The 21,267-nt window shown below is 47.8% G+C and overlaps 3 protein-coding genes across 3 annotated transcripts in view; 1 reads left to right on the top strand and 2 right to left on the bottom strand.

Moving 5' to 3' along the window:
• Positions 1-287: 287 nt before the first annotated feature.
• Positions 288-6,129, bottom strand: galk1 (galactokinase 1). Its single transcript, XM_083687144.1, has 8 exons — positions 5,811-6,129; positions 5,402-5,591; positions 4,987-5,106; positions 4,626-4,761; positions 4,304-4,485; positions 3,942-4,092; positions 3,656-3,818; positions 288-695 (listed from the first exon to the last, which is right to left on the bottom strand). The coding sequence occupies exons 1-8, from the start codon at positions 5,973-5,975 to the stop codon at positions 624-626; spliced, it is 1,179 nt and encodes a 392-aa protein (XP_083543270.1). The 5' UTR covers positions 5,976-6,129; the 3' UTR covers positions 288-623.
• LOC310816832 (BTB/POZ domain-containing protein KCTD21-like) lies at positions 718-3,531 on the bottom strand. The gene is made up of 2 exons (XM_083687145.1): positions 2,214-3,531; positions 718-2,109 (listed from the first exon to the last, which is right to left on the bottom strand). The coding sequence occupies exons 1-2, from the start codon at positions 2,619-2,621 to the stop codon at positions 1,630-1,632; spliced, it is 888 nt and encodes a 295-aa protein (XP_083543271.1). The 5' UTR covers positions 2,622-3,531; the 3' UTR covers positions 718-1,629.
• A 2,639-nt stretch (positions 6,130-8,768) lies between the features above and the next one.
• pkd1b (polycystic kidney disease 1b) overlaps positions 8,769-21,267 on the top strand; it is a gene marked incomplete at both ends in the record, with an annotated part of 20,839 nt that continues 8,340 nt past the window's right edge. Inside the window, 23 exons of the mRNA XM_083687613.1 lie at positions 8,769-8,838; positions 9,044-9,224; positions 9,523-9,731; positions 9,953-10,071; positions 10,202-10,349; positions 10,494-10,772; positions 10,863-11,623; positions 11,839-11,970; positions 12,187-12,362; positions 12,597-12,733; positions 12,986-16,665; positions 16,781-16,933; positions 17,091-17,228; positions 17,419-17,701; positions 17,911-18,010; positions 18,214-18,342; positions 18,630-18,780; positions 18,974-19,111; positions 19,278-19,422; positions 19,601-20,416; positions 20,558-20,708; positions 20,821-21,070; positions 21,264-21,267. The exon at positions 21,264-21,267 is cut by the window's right edge and continues 192 nt beyond it. Coding sequence (XP_083543739.1) covers positions 8,769-8,838; positions 9,044-9,224; positions 9,523-9,731; positions 9,953-10,071; positions 10,202-10,349; positions 10,494-10,772; positions 10,863-11,623; positions 11,839-11,970; positions 12,187-12,362; positions 12,597-12,733; positions 12,986-16,665; positions 16,781-16,933; positions 17,091-17,228; positions 17,419-17,701; positions 17,911-18,010; positions 18,214-18,342; positions 18,630-18,780; positions 18,974-19,111; positions 19,278-19,422; positions 19,601-20,416; positions 20,558-20,708; positions 20,821-21,070; positions 21,264-21,267 — 8,350 coding nt within the window. The remainder of the gene's footprint in view (positions 8,839-9,043; positions 9,225-9,522; positions 9,732-9,952; positions 10,072-10,201; positions 10,350-10,493; positions 10,773-10,862; positions 11,624-11,838; positions 11,971-12,186; positions 12,363-12,596; positions 12,734-12,985; positions 16,666-16,780; positions 16,934-17,090; positions 17,229-17,418; positions 17,702-17,910; positions 18,011-18,213; positions 18,343-18,629; positions 18,781-18,973; positions 19,112-19,277; positions 19,423-19,600; positions 20,417-20,557; positions 20,709-20,820; positions 21,071-21,263) is intronic.

Here is a 21,267-nt window from a genome sequence, read left to right as displayed (position 1 = left end):
CTTGACTGGCTAACACGGGCTGACTCCTCCCCCCACCCCCCCGGTAACCGTCTTCCGGGATGGAGGGAGGCATCTTTTGGTAAGGGTGGTGAAGTACATCTAGAAATCCCCTTGTTACAATCTCACCAAACACATTGTCAAAATACATTTGCATAAAGGTTTAGATGTTCATACCGTTGACTTATGATTCATGCAACATCGTTTGGATTTTATTGAATATTTCAGCTCAAACTCTTTCTAGGGTTCAATTTCACAGTTCCCCATAGTGAACAATAATCATTAATATGGCACTTTTCAGATGTTTTATAAAATAAAATAAAAAAGAAGAAATGAAACAAATAATATTATTTTCATTACAGTCTTTGAAATGAATGACTATTCTGATCTTGACTTGATTTGGTGCTTGGAAATCACAAGCATGATGGATCAAAGCACATTTCCAGAAAAGGAAACTCTTAAAAATCAAGGGTTTATCCACTGAAATCTACCCTTCTTCTAACCCCATTCATCATTGTACATTGCTCCATATCAAAATATCACTGTAAGATCTTGCCAATTAATAGGAATGTGTCTTCTGTGGTCCAGGTACACACGGAGATGGTGTGTACAGTATTTGTAATGCTTCACAGACTGAGGACCCGTGCTCCCTCAGAGGGGGTGGTGATGTAAAAGGTTGGCGTTCCCGTGTATCGCTCCTGTTGAGAGAACACACAGCCAGTGAGTGCATACAGACATTTACAGTAGTGCCAGCCAGACAATATAAGAAGAACATCTAATGGTGGTAGAGCCATCACCATATTGCTTACAGATGTCCAGTCCTTGTAGGGCTGGAGGGAGATGTAAGGCAGCTAAAGGAAGGGGCTGTTTTCCAGCTGGGCAGCTTTCCCCTCCCGGCATGAATTTCCTCTCACAAACTTCCTCCTACGCTGCTTCCTCCTTTCTAAAATTACACCCTCCATCAACATCTCATCTCCCTTCCTCCTACACGGCAGGAACTAACGTGAAGTGCAAATGATGGGACAGATAGGCATCATCTAGAAGGATTAAATTAGATGTTTGCCGAATGCGATATAAAACATGGCATGGGTAAGACATGGACTCAGTTTGACATTAGACCACCTTTGCAATCTGAAAACTTTGGATAACATTTGAGTTTGGAGTGAACTATAATTTCAAATACCGTCAGTAGTGGAGTGATTAATATCTTTATTTCCAGTTATGTTTATTAAAGTGCTCACAAGGTGCTGTAAAAAATATCTCTAGTCTGGTCAGTGAATTACAGAGTACAGTTATTGTAATAATGTACTGCTTTACAAATAACACTAAAACAGCTCCGTGGCTCACTCCTACACAGACGTACACACGCAGATCATTAACAGAGCAAAAAGACAAACAACTGGTCCTGTTAATAATCAATGTTCAGTGATTCCTTCAGTTTTCACATGACAGAAGGATGTAAACATCATACTGTTCATTACGGTATCAGTATGTTTAGAAACAATGGGGGTTTTAATACCCCCCTGGTATGAGTGTAATCCTGTAAGTGACTCCCACCCCTGTTTTAATAGTGATCAATAACATCCATGGAAGTTGTTTAAGTGGTACCAGCCCACCACTCCGACACACTTCTCAGCACAGGATGAGCCGAAGGGAGCGGCAGTTTAGAACATCTGTGGGGTCGGGGGTCACCGAATCAACCCTAAACCCCTCGGCTAACGACAACGTCAGGAGCTCCTCCAAAAAACCCTGCATGTCAATGACCTCACACGGAGCATGGTGGGCATTGATGACATCACACGTATCGCCAGAGTGGGCTTGTGTGGCCTCAGGGTCCGAAATAATGAGCCCTTGGAACCTCTGTTTCTCATACTGGTCCTGGGGAAGCTCCTCTGGCCGGGGAACCCACTCCAGCTTCAGCCTGTTCTGCCTGGGGTTACTGGGCTGGGGGGAGACGGGACCCTTGGGTGTGCGGAAGGAGAAGCGCTCACAGAGGAGACCCACGAAGGCCCTCCAGGTACAGAAGAGGTCTGCTGTGAGGACACGCACTGAGCATGTGCGAAGCTCGTAGTTCTCGGGCGCGCGCCGTAAGTTGAAGTGGAGAAGGCGCACCTGGAATGAAACACACGCTGAAGACGCAGTGCTGAGACCACATGTACACATAAAAAAACACCTTGGAGTGACAGACACAGACACAGACACACCGACACACAGACCTGGCAGTCCACATCCACCAGCAGCATGGCACCTCTCGGTCCATCTCTCAGGCTGAGCGGTCCAGACGACTCCCAGCGACGTATCTCCTCCAGCAGGGGGCGTATCTGGAAGAAATCTGCCTCTCTCCTGAGCAACGGAAGCTCCGAAAACCCCTCCGGCAAATCCAGGGAGCTAGAACGCAGATAATTCAGGATGTGGCGGAAAACCTTCCCATCGCGGTCGATGAATACGTTCCCTCGCTTGTCCCTGAGCGTGGAGATCTGGCCCGTAAACATGGCCCCCAGCATGGAGTCTCGGCAGCGCGTCAGAGTGTCCAGAGTGGTGGTGTAGATCTCTCCACCCACGTTCAATGACACAGGGTCGTGGAGGGAGTTACTGTTGCTGTCCGGGGAGTTGAGATTCAGCATCTTAACTCGGGGTAGATCTGTGGTGCCCAAACTGTTTCTTGCCCAAATCTGCTGTGATCCAGGGATGTGATCCTCTAATCCACTGAGTTACACAGCCTCTGTTATGCTCTGCACTAGCTGGATGATTTCTGTGGATTGTGAGGATCCTTCCGCAGGCGGCGCTCAGGAATGCTGTGGACTGAGGGAAGTTGGAAGTTTCAAGTGTTTCTTTTGTTTCCAGGAGAGACTTTCCTTTGAGAGTTGGCGAGGCGAAGCAGTAACTTGGATACGAGCAAGTTAGAAAAAGATGAGGGGAAACCAGCCGGAGAGTTTCCAAACCTCAAAGCTGGAGCTTTATAAAGCCAGAGTTTGAGGCAGGTGTATTTGGACTGTCCAAATGTCCCTGCTTGTTGAAAAACAAAGCGTGTTCCCTTGTTTAAAATTCTGTTTGGTGGTCCTTATGCTATTCCACCATGAGGATTTCTTCTATTTAGGATTCCAATTGGTGCCAGTGCAGTGACTGTAGTCAGCCAACCCAGGGCCTGTTGCATAAGCTGAGCCTGACTGTGTTTAAGCAGGCTGTGAGAAAAGAAGAGAGAGCAACCAGACTCGCATGCTAATAACTTCTCTCGCCCTGTCTCTACGGAGCTCTCTTTTATTCTCATCCCGTACCCTCTTTCGGCCTCACAAACAAACGCGCACGCGTACACACACACACACAGACACACAGGCATGCACGCACGCACGTGCACTCGCACGCACGCGAACTGGGGCTGTCCGAGCAAGACACGGGGGGGGTACTGAGCGATTTGTCTACGACTTCCTCTTAAAGTGACAGCCTTAATTCTGAAAGCTCTTTTCTCTACATTGAACAAAGCGCCCATACGAGGAAGTCCCTTTTTGTCTTCCAAACATTTTTCTAGAGATGAAATAAAATTCCAGTCTAAACAGTTCCAGTCTACCGACCTTTGCCAGAGCATTGTGTGTGTGTGTGTGTGTGTGTGTGTGTGTGTGTGTGTGTGTGTGTGTGTGTGTGTGTGTGTGCTCCTGCTCACTTGTATGTGCAGCATGGTCCTGTCTATGGCGTGGGCCTGCAGTAGAGTGACGGTGCATCCACCGAAACCCCCACCAGTCATTCTGCTCCCAAACACCCCCTCCACCTCCATCGCTGCAGCCACCAACTCATCCAACTCCTTGCAGCTCACCTCATATAGGTCTCTGGCAGTAGAGGGAAATATACACAGCATTTACATACGCAATGATAACAATAGACAATTTGCCTGTTAGAACTGGGATGAAATCTCTGAATTTGAGGGGGGCGTTATATCACTGCATCTTTACCTGAGGGAGTTGTGACTCTCCACCATGAGTTTTCCAAACTCTCTATATGCTCCCTTCTTCAGGGACTCTGCTGCCTGGGCAGTGCGCTCAATCTCCTCAATCACATGACGGGCTCTTACGTACGTCACATCGTCCAGTCGGCTCCTAGCATCTGCAAAGACGTTGGACAAATCACTGAGAAAGATAGACATAGCAGAATCATACAGGTCCTGTCAAGCATCTGTAGAATACAATAGAATAGAACTGAATTTACTGTCCTCCCGGAGATGGAAAATGACCATTGGGTTCTCCTCACAAGACACATGATATAATCAGACAATCTCCCTCTCTTTTTCTTCTCCTTTTCTCTCTCTTGTTCTCACCCTCCAGGTCCTTCAGAGTGGCGTCCCTCAGACTGGCCTTTCCCAAGATGGCGGCAGCTTGCTCACACTGCCTTCGTCTGGTGGGGTACTCGCTGCCTGTCAGAGCGTGCTTCACGTTGGAGTTGGTGATGAGGATCACCAGAGCAGGGTCTGATAGGGGCACAGGAGTCGCCTCCAGAGACCTGACACAACAACGTGGAGTGAAGTGTACCATTAGCCATGCTGCCATTAGAAAGAACTGTGGGCGATATATTTTTTTCTCTCTCAACGGGACTTCAACAGTTTGCCTAAAACCCGTGTTAGAACTCTTGTAGGCTGTTACCGGCAGTCTATGAGCAGTGCATGTCCCTCCGTTCCCAGCACAGACACAAACTGGTCCATGATGCCACAGGGCACGCCAGCGTGGGTGTGTTCCGCCTGCTGGCACGCCACCGCCTTCGCCACCTGGTCCCCGTCATCTGTGGTGGGGAGTGTGACGGATCGCACAATCAATTACACTTCACAAAAAGCGGGGCGACCCTTTATTTTACAGCCCGGCATGAAGCAGGTTAGTTCCTAAGAAAGTGCTGAAATGACTTATTGCCTAATAATTGCATATTAACGGCGCTCGCTATAAGCAACCGTATAAGCTATTTGTGGTTGCAGTCAAGTTAATGCGGCATACAGTCTTGTCCAACTCCCACCTGGACTGAGCTGCTGGAGGAACGTGTACACGGCCACCTCCAGAGAGGCTGAGCTGGAGAGACCTCCTCCCAGTGGCACACTGCTGGCTATCACTGCTCTGAAACCAGGTAGAGGAGGAGCTGGAGGGGCAGAGGGGGGTTAGAGAGAGGACAGGAGGGAGGGAGAAAGGGAAAGAAAGAGGAAGGCGGTCAGATAAAGACCTGCCAACTGAACAACAGCCAAAGCTATGCAAAGCATGGACTGTATTTCATATCATAACACATGATATATCTCTATATCCCCCATACAAGCCCACGCACCAACTCAGAGATAGATACTTCGAGTAACTAGTTTTCCATGCCAACTAAACAGATACCACCTTCACCCACCACAGCACTGAGGGAATGTCAATAGGTTGCCAATCACTGTTCTTACCTCTGTAATGCTGTACTACTCCTTTCACATAATTGGCCCAGGTGGGTTTCCCAGGAGACAGAGGTGCATTGCCACTGGGCAGGTCAAAGTCCGCTCTCCTCGGCTCCTCCACATCCTTTGCAGCAGTTACTATGGACACACTCTGGCCAGAGGTCCGGCTGCCCACTATTACTGTCACCAAGGGCAGAGCCTGTCACAAAGCAAAGAGCCAATGAGTGTCTGTGAGTGTCTGTTGACTTTGACTTCAAGGTGTTTGTACGTGACAGGGTGGGGGGGGGGAAGCCTGAGCAATCTAGTAAACAATCTGCATAAATTACCCCTTACACAATCTGATGAGTGACTTTTGAGACGATTGGATGTCTTTGTCAGCTCCAAGAAACAACCTTTGATTGGTTTTGAATGTTGTTACCATTGGCAGGACGAATCCTTGGTTGTAGTCGGTGTGCTCTCCTATCAGATTGACCCTTCCAGGGGCACACACAGCCACTTGTGGACCATCACCTCCGAAGTTCTGCTCGAACACCCGCCGAGCCTCGGCAACTAAATCGGACACACTTGGAACGACACTGGCCATTGATGCGAGGCTACGGCTCCAATATCAAGTTGTACGCCCTGGAAACTTCAATAATTACAACGCGTGAGCTTCTATCACCTGGGTTGAAAGGATGACAAGCAATAAACCATTCAACACAGTATCGCTATTGACATTAGTCATGTGTCAGCTGAGATACTTCCTGAACAGTCGTGGACGTTGGTTGTTAGGCTCTGAGTGGCTGCGACAGTTCACGTGATACAATAATGGGCGTATTTTGGTCCAACTAAGAAAGCAAGTAGGAGTTTTATATATCTTTATATTAAAGAATATTATATGTGTGTCCGTCCATGCAATTGTATTATATAGGGAACTTGAAAACGTTTCTTTATTCAAAACGTTGTTGTATATCAAGGGTGCCAAAAACAATAACTATACGTGGATAGTTATACCTTTAACACTAATACCTATGACTTCTACCTACTGGACAGCCGGGGGATTAGCTCAAATGGTAGAGCGCTCGCTTAGCATGCGAGAGGTAGCGGGATCGATGCCCGCATCCTCCAATCCTTTTTGCACTTCACTTTCAGTGTGTAGTCAGCTCCACATGTATGTCAACCAATTACAAGACGAATGTATACCGCTCTGAATGAATTACTAAGATGTATTGTAAATGGTTGACATGGTTGAAACAATATACATCACACAATAAGTGCTACCGCCGACACGGTGCTAGACCATGTTCGTTTTTTTCTTCAAACCATACACCAACATTTCAATTCATACAAATCACTCGTGGTCTAACTGTAGAGAATATTGCAGAACATTTCTTTTGACATTACTACCCGTCATTAAAATACCTCCTAAATTCTATGAAGATTTGTCATGTTCATCGATTCTAATAAAAAAATAAAATAAAAACTCACCTGTCCGTAACTATTCTCAACACCTCACCTGTCCCAGAATAGCCCACAGTCGCAAAACCATTGTCGAACTCGCGCCGCCAGGCCATGTTTTAGGAGTTATGTGTCTTCTCTTCCAGTAGATGGCGATGAATTCTCATCTGGTTGGAGTCGAGTTCTTTGTAACAGCCTTGGAATATTGCTTTTCGGCTGTAATCCTATTCATCATTTGGCTATGATCTATTGCAGGTTTCATTTAGGCCTACAGCACATTGATTCACAGACATTTAGTTCTGTGATATCGTATGGAGACGATGACTTAGATTTGATAGATTTGAAGAGACTCCATTCTCGTGAAAATAATTACCCTTAAATGTCACATCTCTCCCTGCAGTGTGTGTGTCAACTGAATGATAAATATATGGTGTCAACACCCTCAACCAGTTCTGGCAAAGAACAGAGAAGGTCAGGAATGTGTTCAGGTCGACATGGATTCTTGCCTTGAATTGGAACGTTTGTAAAGTTCTACTTCTACTACAGTAAATGCATGTCACACAAGAAGGAACAAGAGCGATGAGTCCACCAGCAGCACCATGGCACGCACGCACGCACGCGCACAGACACACACACAGACACACACACACACACACACACACAGTGGGAGGGGGAGAAAGAGATCCACAATGTTACCACGGTGATCCGCTGTCCAGAAAAGCTAATGACAACTCTCAGCCACTCTATCTGTTTCGTTGCCAAGCAACGTCATGGCATCCCTCATTTAAGACTTACTTTTGCGTGGTTGCATGTGCGTCACAAAGATGCAGCCTGCCTTTTTGAGAGGACTGTGCTTGAAAGTCTGCTTGAATGTCTGCCTGCATCAGTTCTATGAAAAAGAGACCATTCAAACTTGTTTTTGTCTTTGTCTCCCAATTAACCTTTAAGATGCTCACAAAACTTTTAAAAATGGACACTTGAACTTTTAGAAAAAAGTTATTGAAAAAAATCCTGATGGCTGACTTTCCCAAACCCCTCTTTATGAACAAAAGACAGGCCGAAGGCATAATAGTTCTCTCAAAATTGGCACCAAAACGTTCCTGTTTGGAGTTTTAGGAGGGGTTACTGGAAGGCATGTACATATCTCTCGCCTGTCTGAGGGGGTTTAACTGTCTCTATTTAGTCAGGAGACATTTTACAGCATGTAAATGAGGAGCGCTGGGCCTCTTCTGTCCACTCGGAACCTCTGCCTGTTGCCGAGAGACAAGCTAAAAGTCCCACAGGCTCTCGGGGGGTGGAGAGGGGAGACACAGGCCTTTAAAAACAATGACACCCCCTCCCCACCTCTCCAATGCTCATAAGTCACTGAGGGAACTGACCAGGGGGAGGGAAAGCAGGGGGGAGAAACAGAAAAAAAGATGGGAGAAAGGGGAGAGGGCAAAGGGAATAAAACTGCTGGGTTGAAATGAGTGGAGAGCAACGGTTGCTGAGAGAAAGAGAGAGAGAGAGAGACACACACACACACACACACACAAACACACACACACACACTACATACACACAAACACACACACACACACACACACACTACATACACACAAACACACACATACACACACACACACACACACACACACACACACACACACACACACACACACAAGACAATGGTAAGCTTGTTGGGGGGGGGGGGGGGGTAAAAAGGTGACAAAAGAGTGTCTCTGAGGCAATAGAGTGAGGATGAGAGGAGGGGGGCCGTGTAGTGGGAGCCACATGTCCCAGAGGGAGAGAACGATAGAGGGAGAGGCAGAGGGAGGGAGAAAGACGCAAAGGCCCAGGAGTGAAAATGAGATTCTTCTGAGCTCCATTCTGCTCCAGCGATGTGTTAGCCTAGCCTTCATTATCCTGGGAATATGAATCTCAGCGGGAGATGACAGGGATGACAGCTACAGAAAGTCTAGCGCTGGTCTGGAGCCTGTGTGTGGCAGCGAGCTTCGCAGCAGGTGGTGGTGAGAAGCTTTATTTGATGTGTTACCTCCAGAGAGACCTTTGATGCTGAAAGCTAATCCTATTGGACATGGGTATCCTGTTTGGCTCTCTGTGTGAGGTATCCAATACTATGCAGTGCAATTAGTATATTGGTAGTGGTTGTCATCATTAAATGAATCACTCTGAATGCTGATTATTGAATCACGTCTGGATGTTGTCCTCCAGATGAGGTCTCTTGCCCCAGGGGTGCCCAGACCCATCTGGCCAATCTGCGATGTTATTGGCTCTCATCGGTGGCATCATCATGGCCGGAGGCGCGGGATCTGTGTGGACAGATCAAAGGTGGAGATCTGGCGACAGTCAGCAGTCCTGGAACACAGACATTTGTCCACGGCTCCTTTCCAGCGTAAGTAGCTTTTTGGCCTCACTAGGCACATTGGATTGTATGGGTTAGGGTTAGGGTTAGGGTTAGGGTTAGGGACAGACCTGTGTCATTTGGTACTACTGTGTGACACCACTTGCATAGTGTTAAAAGATGGAATTTCCATGACAAATTCTATTCATGGATGACAAACCTACTGAGCTTAAGACCTCCTTATTGTTTTCTGTGTGTTTACATTTTGCTATTGACTGTTATCATAACAGTATGTTTTGACTATTATTTGTTACATGTTTCATTGTTTCTTGACTGTTTGTCTGTGTAGAAATGCTGGTGTGTGGGTGTGGTTGCAAGGTGGATGGGGAGAGGGACCACACCAGACTGAAGGTGTGGGGGCGGAGAGTCACCGAGGACGGGTCAGAGGCAGTGGGAGCCAGGGGGACTGCTTCCAGATGGCTCTAGGGTCACCAGGACAGTGGAGGAGTGCAGCATGTGATGGAGAAAACCTCTTCCTTTGCGAGAGAGAGGTGACAGGTAAGACTGTATCATTTCATTTCATTGATAGGGGAACTTTGACTCAAAAGCAAATGATAATTTGACATTGTCGAGGACAGGAAAGAGTAGATGGATTGAATGAAGGAGACCTCCATTTCTGTGTTTTTCATGGATCTGTTAGTTGGCCACCATAACTCTATGTGAGTTTTCTCACTTTGCCTTTGCTCAGTGCACTGTGTGTCCCTGTCTGTCTCTTGTAGTCACCCTCCCATCAGTGGACAGTTACCTCACAGGGGTTCCTCTCATGACTGGTGTGTACGCCAAGACGCAGCCACAGGTCCTGCCCACCGCCCCTGACATAGACCAGCAGAGAGTGGAGGTGAGAAAGAGTAATCAAACTGCTTAATACTACGGCAATCGATAATACTCACGTCAAGTCAATGTTTGATCTCAAGTATACAGTATTTTCTCCCTATTTCTAACCCACTGGTTTATTTCTGCCACATCAGATGATGCTGTTCCCAGGGTTGTGGTTCAGCCATGCAGGGCAGGTGGTATCTGTGGAGATGGTAGCCCAGCCTAGTGAAGTGTCCAGCCTGGTTAGAATGCAGATCCTCAGGCCCTACTGCAGCCCCAACCACCACCTGGTGCCCCCAGGTAACACAACGCTACTCAGGGTATCGTCTGTTTATTAGAAGCTCTTCTTGCTTGTTGAACACTGCTGAAAGTCCGTAACAAGCTCTCTCTCTCTCTCTCTCTCTCTCTCTCTCTCACACCCTCTCTCTCTCCCCCTTCCTACAGGTTGCAGCTCCCTCCTCAACCCGTTCAGCTGCTGTTCGGCAGTGCCTCTGTGTAACACCACAGGTGGCTGTGCCATGGGACAGTACTGGTGCCACCTGCTGGAGACATGTGTACCTGTCACCAGCCCCTGTAGTCCCTACTACCACACCCCTATGGCAGGAGCCCGCAGCTTCCCCCTGCCCCCAAGATACCCTGCAATACCTCCCTTCTACCACCTGGTGGCAGAACTGCCGCTGAGAGTGGCTCCCAGCTTTGAGCCGGCTCATATCAGTGTAAGTAGTGTACGATCCTCAAACATTAAAACCTCCTCATGAGTAAACTTCAAGTCCTTCAACTTATCTTCATGTTTTCTTTATCAGGTGGCTTTAGCAGAGAAGGAACTCTCTGTCTACCCAGACGACATTCTAGCCATACAGCACACCAGGAGTTCTGGAACCTTCCTTTATTGCCGTGACAACGGCTCCTCCTCCCCCTGGCGCCAGAGCTACCTCTCCCTGGGAGGGGCGGAGTGGGGGGGCTGGTGGGAAGGGGGGCTCTCATCCTCACTCGAGGGGGGCCAGTGGGTGGACGGTGTAGTGTGCAACCTACGGGTGCTGTATGTGGACACACTGCACGGGCACGGCTATGGTGTTTCGTCCATGCCCAGTACAGGCCAGAGTGAGCACAGTGGCACACACACAGGGACTATGAGTACCCCTCTTAGCAGGACCTCTGCCCCAGCTCCGATCCCAATTTCTGGACTTGATGTTGTCCATCCTAAGCCTGAGGGAGACAACCAGATCCATATCCTTGTAAATGCCCCAACGCTCATTGTGGTCAAAATCCTATCAGGACAAAGCACCACCAGCTCCTGGTCAGCTCCAGTGCTCCAGAGAGGTGTCCCCTCCCTGCCCTCCTGCCCAGAGGAGCTGCCCCATCCTTGGCCTGGTTGCGAGAGAGATTCCCCTGATACCTGGTTCTCCTATGTGTCCCTGGTGGTACCCTCAGTGGGAGTCCACACTCTGAATGTCAGTGTGTCCAATGCAGTGAGCTCACAGAGTATCTGTGTGGAGGTGTTTGTCTATGAGGCAGTGACCGGGCTCAGCGTAGAACCACAGGGACACCTGAGGATGCTGGTGGAGGTGTCACAGGTGAGATGCCACTCTCCTTCTCAGTGGCATGATTTTTATTGACCAGAAAATCCAGATTTTAACTCACTAACCTTTTTATTTTCTCAAATCAATCAAACTCAGACTGCACTTTTCTTTGCTTTGAACACATCCCTGGTCAGTTAAGTTAATTTTGAACTTTGAACTTTCCTTTGAAGTGATGCCTTCCCATCATCCTCTCTGCTTTCTCACCTTAGTTATTCACAGCTAAGGTAGAGGGCGGTTCCTTAGTGAAGTACACCTGGGTGATTGACAACCTGCGAAAGTTTGCCTATGAAGGAGACACTTACAGTGTGGTGTTCAAGAAGCCAGCAGAGTACAAGCTCAAGGTAAGGGGATCCATTTTGTTTTAATGAGATATTATTATTATTATTATTATGTAAAATAAAGTTTTGAACCTACTTTTACTGGCCTCAGATTAGTGTCTAGAAATAGTGTTAAAATACATGTATTCACTTATATATTTAGTGTATACTGTATTTTTTGCTAAATCTATGTTGTACAAATGGGATGCTTACAATGAATCATAAGGGTGTCTGTTCCAGGTAACAGCAGAGAACCCTGTGAGCTCCAAGTCTCTGGAGGTCATTCTGACTGCTGATGTCATGGCCCCCCTGGCCGATCCAGAATTCCTCTCTGTCAGTGAGGTCATCGCTGTGGCTGCCACACGCCTCTTCAGTTTCAGGGTCAAAGTTGACATCTCAATAGGTGTCACATTCAGGTGAGGGTCATTTTTTGCTTTCACTAAAATACCTATTTTGAATTTTGATATCACTACAAGACTATCGAATGTACTGTTTTGTATATCCTGCATGCTCTTATGAGGCGTGGCCCCATATCTTTTTTTACATTGTATTGTTGATTGTTACTGGTGCATTTAGTGTAGTCAATGATTGGGTAACCATTTACTTGAATACTGTTCATACTGTTTTTGTTATATGAACCTTTCTCGCAGGTGGGACTTTGGTGAAGACAGTGCCCAGGTGAACCACACCTATCCAGCCCAGTGTGAGTCCAGAGAGGAGCTGGTGGAGAGGGGAGTGAGACAGGTGTATGTGCAGGACTCTGTTAGCCACACCTACCTACAGCCAGGTAAACACACACACACACACACACACACACACACACACACACACACACACACACACACACAGCAAATAAGTAAGACCAGACAATGTAATTACATGATAATTAGCTTGTAATTACAATATAATAGCAAAAGATCTCATTCAAAACACTGATGCCAATAGCTAATGTGATTAAGAACACACATTCGGACCAAAACACATGCCTTACAGTTCTTGCGTCCACAAATTAATATCGCTCTGTTTGTTTTTCATACAGATGATTACACACTGAGGGCCCAGGTCTACAACCAATACGAAAGAATCGAGAAAGCCCTGACAGTGAAGGTCCGCCCTCCACTAACTCTGCTACTCATATCTCCATCCCCCCTGGTCCCTGTCATTAACCAGACCTTCCTTCTGGAAGCTTCTCCACAGCCCTCTCCTTACGGAATCCTCTACAAATGGAACTTTGGGGATGGTTCTAAAGAAGTCCAAGGGTTCCATGGCAAAGTCAGCCATGCTGTTGGAGCTGCAGGAATTTATAACATGACTGTGTGTGCCAACAACACGTTGACTGCACTAACTGCCTGGGTGGCTGTGGAAATTATAGAGAAAGTCTCTGGACTCCAGCTGAGCTACAACGGACCTTGTGAACTGAACTCTGTCACCAAAATCAGTGGCAAAGTGGCTTCAGGCACAAGCCTGAACTGGGACTTTGACTATGGCGATGGTTCAGGGCAGAGAAACCTCTCAGACAACTCTGTTTCCCATGTCTATAAGTCTCCTGGAAACTACACTGTCAGAGTGACTGTGTCCAACTCAGTGAGCCGAGTTAGTCAGTCTATCCGCGTGGAAATCTACAGGCTGACTATCAGTGGAATACTACCATCGGAGTGTACTGAGAGTGTTAAAGCGATACAGTTCCGAGCACTGGTAAATGGGAATGTTTCCTCCCTAACTTTCCATTGGAGTTTTGGAGATGGGTCTCCTCTGTCTGTCCTGAGGGGAATATCTACAGTTGCTCACGCTTATTCAAGCCCAGGGATTTATAACGTAAACTTGACGGTTCTAAGTCCAGTAGGATCTGCGTTTTATGATTCAACCGTTTGCATAGAGTCCCTAATAAGTAGCCTAACTGTCCATCCATCACAGGACGCTGTAGCAGTGGGAGAAGAGGTGTGTTTCCATGCGGTAGTTTACCCAACACAGCTCACCAGTTACCAGTTTTTGTGGTTTAACCGTTCCTCCACTAACTCTCCTATTAAAGGACCTGCTCGTTATTGCCTTGTGTTTAAAGAGGAAGGAACCCAGGAAGTTTCTGTAATAGCGAGTAACAAAGTCAGCCAAAAAATTGCCAAAGCTACAGTTGTTATTCAAAAACCTGTGACCAAACTAACCGTTGTGCACGGTGGTCAAAGCAACACATTGACTGTCAATATGATGACTTCATTTTGGGTCGACAGTTGCATTGGGACCAATGTCTCTGTGCAATGGGACTTTGGTGATGGCACCCCACTGGTGCAGAGCCAAAATGTCTCCCATGTCTTCACCTCTGCAGGCAGATTCACAGTTACTGCCACAGCTTTTAATGCAGTGAGCCGTGACTCTATGACCCTGGAAGTGAATGTTTTACATCCTGTATCAGACCTGACATTGGAAGTCAGCCAGCCATTTGCAGTGGTAGGGGAGGAAACTGTTATAACAGCAGTTAGTGGTGTCGTGAGTAACACCAACTTCTACTGGTCAGTGGATGGTGTTGCTGCCCCCAAAATGGGGACGTACAAGTTTAAGTATGTGTTTCCCAAAGCAGGTGTGTATCATGTCAGAGTTAGAATCCAGAACCTGGTGAGTCAGAAAGAGGTGTCCATTTTGATTGTGGTTTCAGAGAGAATACAAGGACTTCACATTACAAGTCAGAGTCTGACATCAATGAGGTACATACCCTCCAGAGAGAGTATTCTATTTGCTGCCTCAGTGACACATGGCTCTAATGTGACTTACCATTGGTTAGTTACCCCGAGAGGAGTGAACCAGACGTCTGGTGATGGTAGGCATTTCCAGCTGTTTACAGAAACACCTGGTGATATCTCCATTGAGCTAACAGCCTCCAACAGACTTGGTGAGACGACCAGCCATGTTTCTCTCGTGGCAGTAGAGAGAGTTTCGGGGGCAAGAATAACAACTGAGTCAGACACAGTGGCAGTTGAGAAGCCTGTGAATATCTCAGTAACCGTGGAAACCGGGTCTGACCTTCAGTATCTCTGGTATGTGAACTCTAACCTTTCACCTATACAGACGGACAACCCCTTTCTTCTTCACAGGTTTAAGACTCTGGGTTTGTCCTCTATCAGAGTGACAATCCGGAATGTTCTCAGCTCTAGTAATGCCACCAAACAGCTGACAGTCCAAGAAGAGGCCAGCAAGGTTGACTTTCATATAAACAGTAAAACACAGCCATTTTTTATCAAGTCAAATGCTTCTGTATTGTTTCATGGATATGTCAGAGAGGGGAATGATCTGCATTGGGAGTGGCAAGTTGTCATGAGCAATGGAGGCCATTTTGTTTTAGGTAACAATCAGTCAGTTATCTACATCTTTCCAGATATAGGGGTTTATAAAGTGTCTCTCAATGTTTCTAATGGAATCAGCTGGCAGGCAGTCTCACACAGAGTCACTGTCCAGGACGTTATTCAGGGTCTGGCTCTAAATGTAAGCAGCTCTACTATCTGTTCTGAGGACACCATTGTTTTTACACCAAGAATTTCTGAAGGAAGCGACTTGAGCTTTTCTTTAGCATTTGGAGATGGTGATTCATCTATTGACCTTGTTCAGGGACATTTCACTACTTCTACCCTCCCAGTTGGACTCCACTCTGTCACAGTGAAAGCATGGAACCAGGTTAGCAGCTCTGAGGTGATTCGTACCATCCTAGTGGTTGACCGGATCCGCGGCCTACGATTGGTCAACTGCTGCTCAGCTGTTCTAGAAGCTGTAAAAGAAGTCCGTTTTCAAGCAGAGGTCACGAGTGGGTCTCCTACTGATTACACCTGGGTGTTCCAATTAGATGGCTCCCAGCCCTTGGAAGTCACAGGACAGGAAGTGATTTATATCTCACCTGGAAGTGGTACGCTGTCTATGAGTGTGGTGGCCAGTAATGGCGTCTGCTCGCAGACCCTGAGCGAGACAGCCATCGTTCAGTGGCCCGTGACAGAGGTCAATCTTCTGTGTACTTCGATAGGAGTATTTCATGGATATGCTGTTACCTTTTCGGCTATAGTGGATGTTGGCAGCAGCCTAAGATTTCAATGGGACTTCAGAGACTCAACCGAAGTTGTTATTACAGAATCCAACACCGTGGATCATACGTATCATACTGCAGGAACCTATGCTGTTCAGGTCACAGTTTCCAACAACATCAGCCAAGTCTCCACACAACTACTCACTGAGGTAAGAGAACTCCAGTGTTCCCTGCCCGAAGTCTCCTTGGTTCAGGGGCAATCCACCATCCTTAAGTCCAGACCCAGCTACTTTGAGGCCATTGTAGACGTCAAGGGCTGCACCGCATACAAGACCACCTACCTATGGGAGGTCTATAAAGAGCCTGACTGTGGATATAATGACATGGGTCTGGTAACCCAGAACAGTGGGCACCTGGTAACCCTGAGTAGTCTGGTGGATGTGACCACACCGTTGTTGTCCCTCCCTATCCATGCCCTAGGGGTGGGCCAGTACTGCCTAGGATTCACCACCGCCCTCCAAGGAACCCCTCTACACCTGCACAGGAGGACCAAGGTCTCAGTGGTTCACAGCCCCCTGGTAGCCATCATCAGGGGTGGATCATACAGACTCTGGCCCAGCAACATTGACCTCACCCTGGATGGGTCAGAGTCTCACGACCCTGATGTGGAGCCAGGAGAGGAGGGACAGATGCAGTATCGTTGGGATTTCATCACTGAGGTACCGCCTTAATACTTGTAAATACAATAATGTTACTACAGTGTTATTACAGTGTTACTACAGTGTTATTACAGCATTTTTGTAATTGTCTCGATGCCATATGTTTCTACCATAGAACTCCACAGAGTCACCCTCTCTTGGCCAGCCTGTTGGGAGCACCAGCAGTAGATTTACTGTTCCCAGTAGTGATCTGCTGTCTGGTAGGGTCTACCTCTTCACCCTCACTGTCCATAAGGAAGGCAGGAGACCTGTCTCCACAACACAGTCTGTGAGTCTGAGTAGTCCTTCACTCACCCTCTTAGTGTCTTTCCACACTATCTCCTTCTAACTCATATGAGAAAGCTATTTATTGTACTAAATGTCGTAAAGTTATTACATTTATTGTATGATAGTAACATTAGTGTTTTTCCCCTCCATGTCTACAGGTGGCAGTGTGTCAAGCTCCAGTGCTTCCTGTGACTGTGGAGTGTGTCTCTTGTGACACTCTCTCCTCCTACCATGTCAGCTACAGTCGCTCCGTTGTTCTCTCTGGCCTCTGTGCCCAGTGCGATAGCCATGCCCAGGTAATCTAGAGGTCAGGGTTCACTCCTGATCCTGGAAGGTATTTGTGCAGATGTTAGTTCCAGCCTAGCTTTAACACACTCTACAGTAGTAAGGTTTTGATGATAAGTTGATTTTAGTTTAGTTGGGTTTATAACACTGCCTATGGTATTTCAGTACTGTACCAATATCGTCCTCTACATGTTTTTTTAGTACAAATGGACAGCTGAGGACCAAAGTGGCCTGACCCTTGACCTTAACGAGGTCACCACCTCCTCGGGGGTACTCTCTCCTGACCTGGTGGTCCGACCAGGGGTGCTGCAGGACGGCCATAACTACACCTTCACCCTGAACGTGAGCCACCCTCCTGAGGGGCAGTGGGGGAGTGCCAGCCTGACCCTGCTGCCCAACCGCCCACCCTACGGGGGGGTCTGTACTCTGGCACCAGTGTCAAACATCCGTCTTCTGGAGACTGTGGTCACCTTCAACTGCTCAGGTATGGGATGTCAAAAACGTCACCTTAGGGAGTAGTAAGTACTGTACCTACTTAAGGTAGGAGTAAACAACCTGCATGTGTGGTATTTTCACGGTAGCACTGCAGCATAAAGAACCATTCAGTTGTAATGGTACCAAACTAACCCTATTTTAACAGGTTCTGGTTGGAATCCCACAACTTTGATTGTTTTTGTTTTTGTCTATCTCCAGGTTGGAGTGATGACAGTGAGTCTCCTCAGCTCATCTTCTCCCTCCAGGTGGCATCATGCCAGCATACTAACCAGTCCTGCCCGCTGCTTACCCTCTACAGGTGAATATTAGCCTATTTGATATCTATGAGTACGCTTATAGCACCCCTTCATGGAATCATAAAAAAAGGCATACAACTAAACATAAGTGTGTCTGCAATGAATAGTTTATTGTTTATCCCCCCCCAAAAAAAATTAAAGTGCCCTTTTCAAACCTGTTAATTGTTGCTGAGTATATTGTTCCACACCCATGTGCCATCCACAGGGGCACCCAGCACACGTTTGGCACCCTGGTCCCTCTGGGGGGTCCGGGGCCGGAGAGGAACCTGTCAATCATCACAGTGGTCCTGCAGGTAGAGGACCACCTGGGGGCAATGGTGACCGCCCTCAACAGGTGAGTTCGGCATTTGTTAAAAAGCTAGATTCTCCTGAAATATGTTGTACTTCAAGGCACATCCTGGTAAATGCAATGGTCAAATAAAAATGATACAGTATATGGTTTAATTTCTGTTGTGGGTTAACTTCAACTCCACTCTTTTCACCTTCAACAACTATACCAAAAGCAAAAAAGAAGAAAAAGCTCATAACTCAGCCTCCAACCAAAAAGCTGTTTTCTATCTAGATTCTAGAACATTCATGCCTATGCTCAAATTTGAGATCACATGTCACTGTGTTTGATAGAACTCTGACAGTGCTGCGACCGGTGGAAGGCCAGGCGGCCACTGATTGGCTGAGGAACAAGAGCCAGACAGAACTGTGGGCTCTACTCCAACAGGGTAACCCACAGGAGCTCATCCCATTCTCCTTGGCCCTGACCAGCCAGCTCAACCAGGTAGGGTTAAGCTCAGCCTTATCGCAAAAAGTGAATCTTTTGTTATCTGTTTTCTGACCACATTCAGAATGTGAGTCTCTCTCCAATCACACAATCACACACACGCACAGACGCACACACGCACACACGCACACACACACGCACGCACACACACACACACACACACACTCACTGTGTCTCTTTTCCCCCTCAGGTGGAACAGGTGGGGAGTGAGCAGGAGCTCCGGGACAGGAGAGAGATCAGGGGGAACGTGACGCAAGCGCTGGCCTCTCTGACAGTCTCCTCCCTGCAGGACGCAGCACAGATCAGCTCAGCCCTGGCCCAGTCCACTGTGGGTGAACCTGTCACTCAGCACAGAAACACCAGAACAGTATACTGGCCCACACCTCATAGAAAATGAAGAACACACCAGAAAATGTTTTTCATAAGAGAAAATTATGCATTTTCATATTCACAGTACACCTAAACTCTACTCACTTCTGTTTCTATTCCTGCAGGCCATTCCCAGTGAGGTGGTGTGTGAGGGCTGTCAGGAGAAGGTTCTAGAGGCGGTGGGGAGGATGATCTATGTGGTGGGAGGGCAGACGAGACCTGGAGACGCCACAGCCATCGACACGGGAAGGAACATCCTCCATGTGATAGGTATTGACCAATCATAAACGCAGGGTACAGTCAGTCACCTACCTGGCCAACCATAGCATATGATACTCCAGATACTTCACACATCGATGCACCTGTCATATCAACATTGTGTGCCTTGGAGATTGGCAATTTGGTGTAACTCATGAGGTATGGTATTTTTGTTTATCTCTGTTCTCAGGCAGTACATTGGCTGCTGTGTCCGAGTCCGTCGCCTCCTCTAATCCTCTATCTCACCCTGGCTCACTGGGCTCTGTGTCTGAGACAGTTGTATCAGCTTTGGGTCACGCCGGGATGCTCATGCGTTCTCTGATGCGCTCGCGAACGCACGGCGAGGAGCCCCTCTCTCTCTCCTCCCCTCAGATCAGAGCTGTCAGTTTCCATGGAAACCCATCAGAACTCCTCTGCACCGATGACAACGCCCGCCAATTAAAGCAGTCCAACCAATCACAATCCAACCCCTCGTCCTCCTTCTCCAACGACAAGTCACACCCCCCCTGTCAATTCCTCATCCCCCCCTCCCTCAGTGCCCAGCTTAGGAGACAGAGCTCTGAGGTGGTGCAGGTGCTCCTAGGTATGGAGGGGGGGTCCAAGTCCAACCCCTTCTTGGCCACAGCCAACCCCCCCATCTCCACCAGTCTGGCTGCCATGGAGTTCACAACCCCTCAGGGTCAACCCATACCCATTGACAACCTGAATCCTGATAGGGCCATACGGGTTACCCTGACCAGCAGATACCCTGCGGGGTATGAGGAGGAGGACGAGGATGAGGATGAGGATGGGGATGGAAGTGTTGGGGTTGGGTCTGGATCTGGGTCTGGGGCTGGGGTTGGGGCTGGGGTTGGGGCTAGGGCTGTTTTGGCCAGGGGGGAGGAAAGAGACCCTGGGATTACTATTCCTCTCCCAGCCAAGGGGTCAGTGAACTTCACAGTAGAGCCTGTGGTAGTGGACCCCAATGCCGGTCTGTACATCACCTTCAACTTCAGCCTGCTTCCAGGTACACTGGCAATCATCAAAACTAACCAGTTTACCTGTGCACATTAAATACATTGATGTCCACTCTCCCCCCTGATATTACAGGTATACAGGTACATGTTCATTATGTTTACTGAGTTGTATTGTTAATCCACATGTTCAGGAGCTGCTCTGGAGGTGTCTGGACATGTGACGATCATAGTGACCGCCCAACTAAGTCCTCCTGCATCCCAGAGTTCCCTGCTTCGAGAACTGACCTTCTCCCTTTTCTCTCAGTCAACCGCCAAGGAGGACACCATCTTCCTCTCTCCGCTGTGAGTTAAATCATCAGTTTCGGTGCCTGTAATATAATTTTTGCAAAGCCAGATTTACAATGATGAACTTTAACCCCTTCTGAATGCTGTCATCCATCTTTTCTGTCCCTAGGCTTGACAGTACAGACCAGGCTCTCTCAGTCAACCTGACCTCCTCCCTGAGTGGTCCAGTCCAGGCATCAGTGTGTGTGTTCAGCTCCCTGTGCCAGTACTTCAGCCTGAGGGAGAGGCGCTGGAGCAGTGAGGGCCTCCGACCACTGGAGGGCAGCACCCTCCACACAGCTCACTGCCTCACCCAGCACCTCACCATGTTCGGGGCCAGTCTGTTCGTCCACCCAGAGGCTGTGGTACTGCTTCCACCGGTATGCATTTATATAGTACTTTTGACATGATCTCAAAGTTCTTCAAAAAGGAACTAAACCACCAATGTATAGCAGCCATCCGAGTGATGTATGGCAGCCATTTTGTACCAGAACAGTCACCAAGAACCATTGTAGAGAAGTGAGGAGTAAATACTGACCCACATAATCTCATATCCCCACCCCCCCCCTCCAGTCCA

The sequence above is a fragment of the Argentina silus genome, assembly GCF_951799395.1.
Source record: "Argentina silus genome assembly, chromosome: 16".
Taxonomy (NCBI): domain Eukaryota; kingdom Metazoa; phylum Chordata; class Actinopteri; order Argentiniformes; family Argentinidae; genus Argentina; species Argentina silus.
The sequence above is the reverse complement of the archived record's forward strand: the minus strand, read 5'-3'. Positions and strand labels throughout refer to the sequence as shown.

Coding starts and splice junctions, on each gene's coding strand:
- galk1 (XM_083687144.1), bottom strand. CDS start 5,975: ATGGCCAGTGTCGTTCCAAGTGTGTCCGATTTAGTTGCCGAGGCTCGG. Junction 5,592..5,810: donor AAGGATTCGTCCTGCCAATG/GTAACAACATTC, acceptor GCTTTGTGACAG/GCTCTGCCCTTGGTGACAGT. Junction 5,107..5,401: donor AGTAGTACAGCATTACAGAG/GTAAGAACAGTG, acceptor CTGCCCCTCCAG/CTCCTCCTCTACCTGGTTTC.
- LOC310816832 (XM_083687145.1), bottom strand. CDS start 2,621: ATGCTGAATCTCAACTCCCCGGACAGCAACAGTAACTCCCTCCACGAC. Junction 2,110..2,213: donor TGGTGGATGTGGACTGCCAG/GTCTGTGTGTCG, acceptor GTTTCATTCCAG/GTGCGCCTTCTCCACTTCAA.